The 8,815-nt window shown below is 52.2% G+C and overlaps 1 protein-coding gene across 1 annotated transcript in view; it reads right to left on the bottom strand.

Annotated features, from left to right (window-relative positions):
• Cryaa (crystallin alpha A) overlaps nt 1-2,527 on the bottom strand; it is a 3,618-nt gene extending 1,091 nt beyond the window's left edge. The window contains 4 exon segments of the mRNA XM_029560767.1: nt 887-1,009; nt 2,070-2,090; nt 2,092-2,139; nt 2,339-2,527. Of these exon segments, the coding sequence (XP_029416627.1) occupies nt 887-1,009; nt 2,070-2,090; nt 2,092-2,139; nt 2,339-2,527 (381 nt within the window).
• Nucleotides 2,528-8,815: the final 6,288 nt, after the last annotated feature.

Here is an 8,815-nt window from a genome sequence, read left to right as displayed (position 1 = left end):
GAGAGCTTCGGATTCCTGTGGAACTGGAGTTAAGGACAGTTTGTAGCCACCATGTGGGTGCTGGGACTCCAACCCGGGTCCTCTGCAAGAGTGGTCAGTGCTCTTAACCGCTGAGCCATGTCTCCAGCCCCAAATAAAATGTTTTTTAAAGGGACGTTTTCCAGACTGGCTGAGCCATAAGCAGGGCCTTGGCTTGACTTCCGCACATAAGGGGCTTGGTTCACCCCACCACCACCTTCTCCTGCCACTGTCAGAGAGGCCCAGCCAGGAGTGGCTAGGACTTGGGCTGAGAACCTTGCTCACTGTCTCTCTCCACTATTGGCCCACATGGGTATGACAGTTCCAGTGCCTGGGGCTTCTCACTCCCAAGGGCAGCTCCAAAATGAACAGAAGCCATGGGCAAGGTGGGTGACTGCCAGGGAAGAGGCCTGCCCTGCCTGGCAAGGGGCCTCCTTGTGCCTCAGCACTGCCACTCACAGAGATACCAAGGGCTCTGCTCAGCTTTGGCGCATCCATAAACGATATCTCTACAGTCCACAAGGCTCACCCTCCCCAGCCAGGCTTCATGTGAAAACAGCTCAAAGTGCCCACCTTCACACACTCCTTTCCTGAGGCCCTTTCTAATCCCCTGCCATCCAGAAGGTCCGGGGGCGCCATGACAGATAGGAGTCGTGCCCAAGGTGGGGTCTGCATCCTGCATCCCTGAGACCATTAACCCTGCAGCCTGGCCCTTCCAAGGCTAAAGGCAGTCACCTCCATGGACCTTTGTCTAGTGCAGGGAGGCATGGCTCCTTCTAGCAGGAGCAGCTGAGCCAGTGCCACCTCCCCTTGCTTCCTCTCAAGGGATACAGGATGCCCGCAGGTGTGAGGTCCCACTCGAGCTCACCTGCCTCTCGTTGTGCTTGCCATGGATCTCCACGAAGTCCTCCAGCACCTTCACGGTGAGGTCCTCAGGAGAGAAGTGCTTCACATCCAGGAAGATGACAAATTTGTCCCGGTCGGATCGGACCTGAAACCCAAACCCTCATGTGGAGCTCCCAGAGGGCTAACAGCTCCAGGAACGGGGGTGGGAGGGGCAACAGCATGGTCCCTGCTGGGTGGATCAGACTAGCCAGGGAAGTGTCCAGTCAACAGAATAGACGCTCAGTCACCCCTGTGCACCAACCGCCTCCTCTCCACAGGCCAAGTGGGCCTGCAAGTTCTGGGGCTAGTTCTGGACACCTGACCCCACAGGTACCACCTGCACTGACCTCCGGACTCAGGGATTAGGCTGATTCACTGTTGGATGGTATTGGGTTAGCCAGCTGATTATGAGGTGGCTGGTTAGGTGTAGATTAGATGAATGGTTATCAGTTGGATGGCTGGTTGTGAGTTTCTTGGCTGATTCTAGGCCAGGTTGTTGGTTATGAGGTATCTGGCCAATTGGTTACAGCTTGGGTGGCTAGGTACAGGTTGACCAGTTGTTTCACTATGGTCAGGTGACTGATAATGGGTTGGGTGGCTCTTTAGAGGTTAGATAGCTGGTGGGTCGGTTGTGAGCTGGTGGGCTCGTTAGGGATTATGTGCCTGGCTGGTTAGGAACTGGCTGACTGGTGGGACTAAGGATACATCCACATCCCCAAAAACCCACCTCACCCGTTGGCACCATGCTGCCGAGAGCTTTGCAGCACCGCTGGCTGCCAGCGCAAAACCATCCACACCCTCTCTCCCCTTGCCCTGGCTCAGAGCCTGCATTTGGGCAATTTTCTCCCTGGAGTTGGTGGATCAGCTCGGAGAGCCTCCTGCTTTTGAGGCAGAGGGTGACTTAGCTCCTGCAGAATTGTGGGTAGCTTAAAGGAGGAGGCACGTGACCCCAAGGCCTTTCCTTGGCCTCAGCTGAGCCAGTAGCAAAGCTGAGAGGAGCCCCTTCTGCAGCTGGCAAAGCTCTGCGGTGAGGAAGTGCCCTCTGTGCCTCGGGGCAGCGCCGCCTCCTCTGTGGGCCTCAGGGCAGCGCATCACCGCACCCGCACCCGGCAGAAAAGCACAGGGAGCAGCGGGTCCAGGACGCTCGCCTTTGCCACGAAACTTGCCTTGATGGGGTTGTTCTCGGGGGTTTCCAGCATGTGGTTGGTGCGGTACAAACCACCTATGGGTCATGAGCTGATGGGAGGAAAAGACAGCAGTCGGGCCTTCTCTTCAAACCCCATTCCCAGTCGGCTGGGCGGGCGGACTTCCACCCAGCCGCAGCAGGGTCCAGGGTCCGAGGCTGGGAGAGGCAGGGACGAGGCAGGTGGCCCCTCAGGAATCCCTAGCTGACCTCTGCCAAGGCCCTGAGCCCCTCTGACCAGCCGCATCTTACCTCAGAGATGCAGGAGTCCAGCACTGTGCGGAGGAGGGTCTGGCGGTAATAGGGGCTGATGGTGGAGGACAGGAAGGGCAGCAGATCGTACTCAAAGAGGCCCTGGCCGAAAAACTGGTCGAACAGCCGTCTGGGATAGAAGGGACCCAGGGCGTGCTTGAACCAGGGGTGCTGGATGGTGACGTCCATGTTCCACGTGGCAACGCAGGGACTGAAGGCTGGTGGTGAGTCGGGCAGGGGCCGCTGGACAGTGCAGTGGGGAGCTCGTGTGCTGGCCCTCCCTATATACGCCGGCACAGAATGGAGGCATTAAGGGATTTCAGGAAATGCCTATGCTCAGCTCTGGAGGGAGGCTGCACGGTCAGCAGCAGGGATCTTACCCTCCACCCCAGCCCCAGGGACACACACTGAGCAGCAGGGGCCAGTACTCCTTCCAGATGTCCCCCAAAGAAGTGGAGGGCTGTGGAGAGTCTCATCCTCCCCACCAGGGATGATGCTGGTTTTTGTGCTTTGTCCTGAGGGTTCCTCATGGCTGCCTGCCCTTAGAGTTCAGTGCCCTGTTCCACAGATGTGCTTTGCAAGCTGTCCCCAGACCTCACAGTTCCCAATCAGAGTCCTGTGTGTCTCCAAGCAGAATGTCTTCCGTTTCTTGTGATGGATGACAAAGATCACACAACCCACAAAAGTCTCAGAAAACAGAGAGAAAACTGAAGGTGCTGGAGCTCCTGCCCAAGGCCTGCTCCAGTCCCTGCTCTCCCCCAGGGGTCTGTGTTCCACCGGTCTACCTCACTGAGATTCTGGGCATTCCTCTGGGCAGCTCCCCCTGTGCCCTCAGCTCTGTGACCATAGTCCTCTGCAAAGCCTTGAGCCCCCACAGCACGACCTTGCCACAGGTGTGAAGCCAGCTGCTCTGGCCAGGCCCAGGGCTCACCCACATCCCCCACACGTCTTCCAGGGTCTCTTATGCTCCCCGACCTGGGGCCCTCATCCAGTTACCGCCAGTTGTCAGGCATCTCTGAACACCAGTTTTGTGTGTGGCACTGGCCGATAATAAAAGGCCCTGGAAAACCTCGAAGGGCCACTTTTGTTCTGGAGGTGTGAAATCCCCAATGGAGTTATTTCCTGGGCTTCCAGAAACAAGTGCCGATTAGTGTGTATGTAATAAATGCTGCAGAAAGAAATGGGCATGTCCCAGGTCACACACACACACACACACACACACACACACACACACACACACAAAACACTTGCTAGGTGTGCGGACCTCACCAGGAGCAGGCCCCAGCATCACTCAGCTTTATAGACCAGGAAAGGGGCCTAGGAAGGCTGACCTGCATCACCAGGTCACTCCACTTGCAAAAAAGGAAGGCATCTGATACAGAGGGTTCCGCCTCCCTGTTGAGCTGGGGCCAACGCCTGAGCAGTGTCAGGAGGTGAGAAGGAGTATCCCACAATCTTGGGTGTTTGACTCGGTGAGCTAAGAGGGGGCTGCCCCAGTGGAAGAGTGCTGGCTCTCTACCCCATGGAGACGGTCAGTCAGATGGTCAGGGCTATGTGGAGTCATCCCAGAAACTGAGGCGTAGACAGTAGTGACAATCATGTCTTCATTTAAAGCCTGGTATTTAGGGCCAGTGAGATGACTCAGTGTGTAAATGCACTTGCAGCACAAGCCTGACCATCTGAGTTCAATCCCTAGAACACATGTAAAGGTAGGAAGGGAGAACTGACTCCACAAAGTTATCTTCCACATGCCCACTGTGGCATATGCATACACACACACACACACACACACACACACACACACACGCACGCACACACACACACACAAATAATAATAATAAGTTAAAGTCTAGCATTTGGGGCTAGCCTGGCAGCTACTCCACAGGCTGAGGCAGGAGACTCTCAAGTTCAAGCCTATTGGGGCTAGAGTGAGTTCAAGGCCAACCTGAGCAGCTTATTGAAAAAAGGGGGGCGGGGGGGACTACAGATGTGGCTCAGTTGATAGAGTGTTTATGTAACATACACAAGGCCTGGGGTTCCATTTCCAACAGGATTCTCCTGCCTCAGCCTCCCTGGGTACTTTATTCATTCATACAGGCAATATGGTAGAATTACTCCACCAGGGCTGGACAGATGGCTCAGAGGATAAGAGCACAGGCTGCTCTTGCAGAGGACCGGGGTTTGATTCCCAGCACCCACATGGTGGCTAATAATATCTGTAACTCCAGTTCCAGGGCAATCCAATGCTCTGTTCTGGCCTCTTCAGGCATTGCAGAACACAGGTGCACTTACATACATACAGGCAACAAACTCATACACATAAAATAAAAATAATAATTAAATATTTAAAAAAAACAAATTGCATCACCACACCCAGCAGCACACACTTTTAGCTCTTAGAAGAACCTGTCCCTGCAGGCTTTAATACCAACTTCCTGGGCAAGACTTCCCTACTGGCGCAAAAGCGGCATGACTGTTATGGGGGTGAGAAACCACTTTCTGCTTGGATTTAAGGCCTGCTCCACAAGAGAGAATTCATGCTGGGCACTGTAAACCTGGCCCAAAGCCTGTAGCTGGGAAGGCCAGGGGCCCTCGCTGGGAATGTAAGTCCCGCTGTAGTGGAGCAGATCAAACACCGGCACATAACTACATGCTACGGCAGGTGGTAAACATCACGGAAGATGTGTCCCATCCCCCGTCCCATCGTGTGCACCCCCAGCACTGAGATGGGAAGAGGAAGTCTCTTCCAGCAGGTAGATGGGCATCTTGTCCCGCCTCCAGCCTGGGCCTCAGCAGTGCTCTGAATCCACTGATCTGGGAAAACAAGCCCCAAAGTCATGGAACCACTTGACTTGGACTGGAGCCTCCAACATCGTGAACCAAAATGAATCTTTCTTTTTCATTTTGTTGGTGATGGAAAGCTGCACTGTGCACTGGCAGTTGGCAGAAGGCACTGGTGGCTCTAAGTACCAGCGCTAAGGATGCTGTGTCTGGGGATACTTTTTTAAATTATGTATAGGGGCAGGGGAGATGCAGGGGTATATGCACATGAGTATGGGTGCCCTCAGAGACCAGAAGGAGCCATTGGATTCCCTGGAGTTGGAGGTTGTAAGCTGCCCCATGTGGGTGCTGGGAACCAGACTCAAATCCTCTGCTAGAGCAGTAAGCATTCTTAACCTCAGGGTATTTTCATTATTCCTGTGAGCTACCAGTCTGAATGTGTGAACCCCAAATGCTCCTCTCTTTGATTAGTGTATGTTCTAACAACCCCTGCTTAAATAAGTCAACTCTGTTGTTCGAGGTGCCGATATCTATAAAGCTATGAACACACTGCAAAGCTACATCAGGGGCTGGAGAAATGGCTCAGTGGTTAAGAGCACTGGCTGCTCTTGCTGAGGACCCAGGTTTGGTTCCTAGCACCTACATGGCATCTAACGACCATCTGTAACTCCAGTTCTAGGGAATCAAACACCCTTTTCTGGCCTCCAAGGGCATTGCATGCACATGGTAGGCTTACATGCATGCAGGCAAAACACTCATACACGTAAATTACAAATAAATTTTAAGTTTAAAAAAAGAAAAAGCTAAATATTTGGTCCTGGGGAAAATCTGAGGTGAGGGTCCTGTGAGCCACCAATCACCAGTTTTTCATGGACCCATCGGTGCCTGACCAGGGATGATGTGCTTCTGTCTGGAGAGTATCTGCTTTGTGTGGATTCGTAAATGCCGACCTAGCTGCAATGTCTCTGTCATGTGTCTCTAGAACATTTGTTGTCTCCATAATATACATCACAGCCCTCTGTGCACAGGATGGATTTCATCAGCACCACACTTGGGGACATTTTAAACTGATAAAACACAAATTTCACACTTAGAAAAAAGAGGCATTATATAAACCTCAGAGAGAGAGATCTTTGTCCATACCGTGAGAGCTGAGAAGCTACAGCCTGGCCTGTTCAACCTCTGCTGGGACAAAATGTCTCCGTCACTCTGAGTGCATCATAGAAGATGACAAAACTCCATATGAGAGGATTCTGGAGCCACAGAAGAATTTGAGCACCTGAAATCCGTAAGCTGAAGTCGTAACTCCCAGAACCACAGAAGGTCTATTTGGGGCAGGGCCTCTAAAGGGCTAATTAAGGATGAGTTCACACAGGTAGGCCCTAATCCAACCTGTGTTCTCGTAGGATGAAGAAATTTGGGCACACAGAGAGACACAAGCGGGGACTGTGTGCACAGAGGAAAGACCACACAAGATACTCCACAGGTCAGAGAGGTGCCTTGGGAGCCACAGGCTCTGCCGGTGTCTTCAGCTCAGACTTCGGTCAAGAAATGACTTTTCTATTCAGTCAGCACCGCAGTCATCTCCTCTTACCCCAGGTTTCGCTTTCTGCAACAAATCGTGTTTAAAAACATTACATCAAAAATTTCAGAAACAAGCAATTCATGTGTTTTAAGACTTTACATGCTGTTCTGAACAGCGTGAGCCTCCTGAGCTGTGTCCCTCTGTCCAGTGTCTCCATCTACTCTGCGTGCTGCCAGCCTCCGGTCACTGAGATCAACCGTGGTCAGCCCCACTGCTGTGGCGTCTCGTGCCCATGTCCCCATGACCGTTTTACCTAATAACGTCTCCAAAACAAGTGGAACGATGCTGGCGACTCAGATAAGCCAAAGAGAAACAGAGAAATACTTCCTCTGTGTGAGGCAGGGAAAGCTCCCAACTTAAGAAAAACGTACCCTACTAGGATTGCCAAGATCTGCCTGTAAAACTGTGACGAAAGTGCAGGAAATTCATCCTGTCACTCCTCACACTGCAGAGAGTGCTGATTGCTAAGTGAGGATACAGTGAGTGCTGAGTGCTAAATGAGGATGGAAATGGCACTAATTACAGGGCTTGCTGCATGCTCCAGAGGCCTTGGAACTATGTACATCCTGCCCATTGGAGGAATGGAGGGTCTCTGACCTTATGCAGCCCTGCAGACTCGCTGTATATAGAGCTCATGAACTGCACCGCATGAGCAGTGGCTACAATGCTTGCTTGAGATAAATCTGAAGGTCCAGGACTGAGATGCTGTGCATTTATATGCATAAACAGATTTCAAATTATCTTGTTGGCATGCATAAACAGATTTCAAATTAGCAGTGACTGCACCGGAGGAAGCAGATGCGTTTGTGTGGATTCCGTGGTCTGTGGGACCTCCTGGAGTTTTATAAAAGTTCATGTTTAAAACTGTGACACTGAGCCCAAACCAGTCATGGCATTTAAGAGCAAATGTCAGCCAATGCCTGAAATATGTCCCTGAATAGGAATGTTTTCCTCTTTTTAATTGCTAATCATTTTAAAGAACAAATCGAGAAAATCATGATTATCATGTGATTACGCTAAAACTAATTCTGTCCTGTGGAGGGCAGGGTGTTCAGAAAGCAGCCACTCTGGATGTGGCCGTGAGTTCTGCAGTCTGAGGTGTGACAGCGCAAACTTCCTGTGTCTTAGTCACAGTTTCACAGGCAGACTTGGCGATATTGGTAGAGTGCGTCTTTATTAAGTTGGGAGACTTCCCCTCTTCAATGAGAAGATATGACTCTCCACAGAGTCGCCAGCATCGTTCTGCTTGTACTTGGGAGATTTTATTAGGTAAAATAGGAGTCCCAGGAGCATGAGCTGACTGGCGTCCAGCAGCTCCTGCACAGCCCAGGCCCTGGCCAGCAACCTCAAACTCCCTTTACTGGGACCTGGGAAGTGGTGGGCCAGCATGTCTTGTTGGCTCAGAGTGACCCACTTGCAGGTTAAAAACAAACCAACAAAAAAAACTCATCAAGTTCCTAAAACTTAAAGAAAGGTAAAGACTGATCTCCCGGAGCTGAGGGAAAGGGTCTGGACAGACAAGTCCCTGTTCCACAGCCCTCCCTGGGGACCATCACAGCGGCTGGGTACCAAGGCTGCCACAGGCTTGCCTGCAAATGACTGTCCACCGCATCCTGTGGACCCAGGCCACAGAGAAAGGGACACCAGCAAGGGGGCCAAGGTCACAGGGACACTGGTCACTCTTGACCAGAGGATGGGGCGTGTGTGCTGGTTGTGAGGTAATTCTGAGGGCCGAAGAGGAGCCAGGGCTTAGGGGATGTTCGGGAAGGACACTAGTGCACTGTGTATTTGGGAAGGGCGTTCATACTGTCTGCCGTGTGTGTGTGGTGTGTGCCGTGTGTGATTGTGTCTGTGGTACAGTGTGTGTCGTGTGTCATGAGTGCGTGTGACCTGAGCAGCGTGTGTGTGACTGTGTGTCTGTGGTGTGCGGTGAGGTATACATAGTGTATGTGTGTGTGAAAGAGTTCACTTGTTGGGGTGTAAGCCTCCACCTTGAAGATCCGTTCTCCAGTGTTTAAATCGGCCACAAGCAGGAAGGCCCTAAGACACCCCTCCATGTCCTCACCCTGGGGTTTGGGCAGTGGCATTCACCCAGCTTCAGTACCCCCCCA

The sequence above is a fragment of the Nannospalax galili genome, unplaced genomic scaffold (genome assembly GCF_000622305.1).
Source record: "Nannospalax galili isolate Female #2095 unplaced genomic scaffold, S.galili_v1.0 scaffold652, whole genome shotgun sequence".
NCBI lineage: Eukaryota > Metazoa > Chordata > Mammalia > Rodentia > Spalacidae > Nannospalax > Nannospalax galili.
The sequence above is the reverse complement of the archived record's forward strand: the minus strand, read 5'-3'. Positions and strand labels throughout refer to the sequence as shown.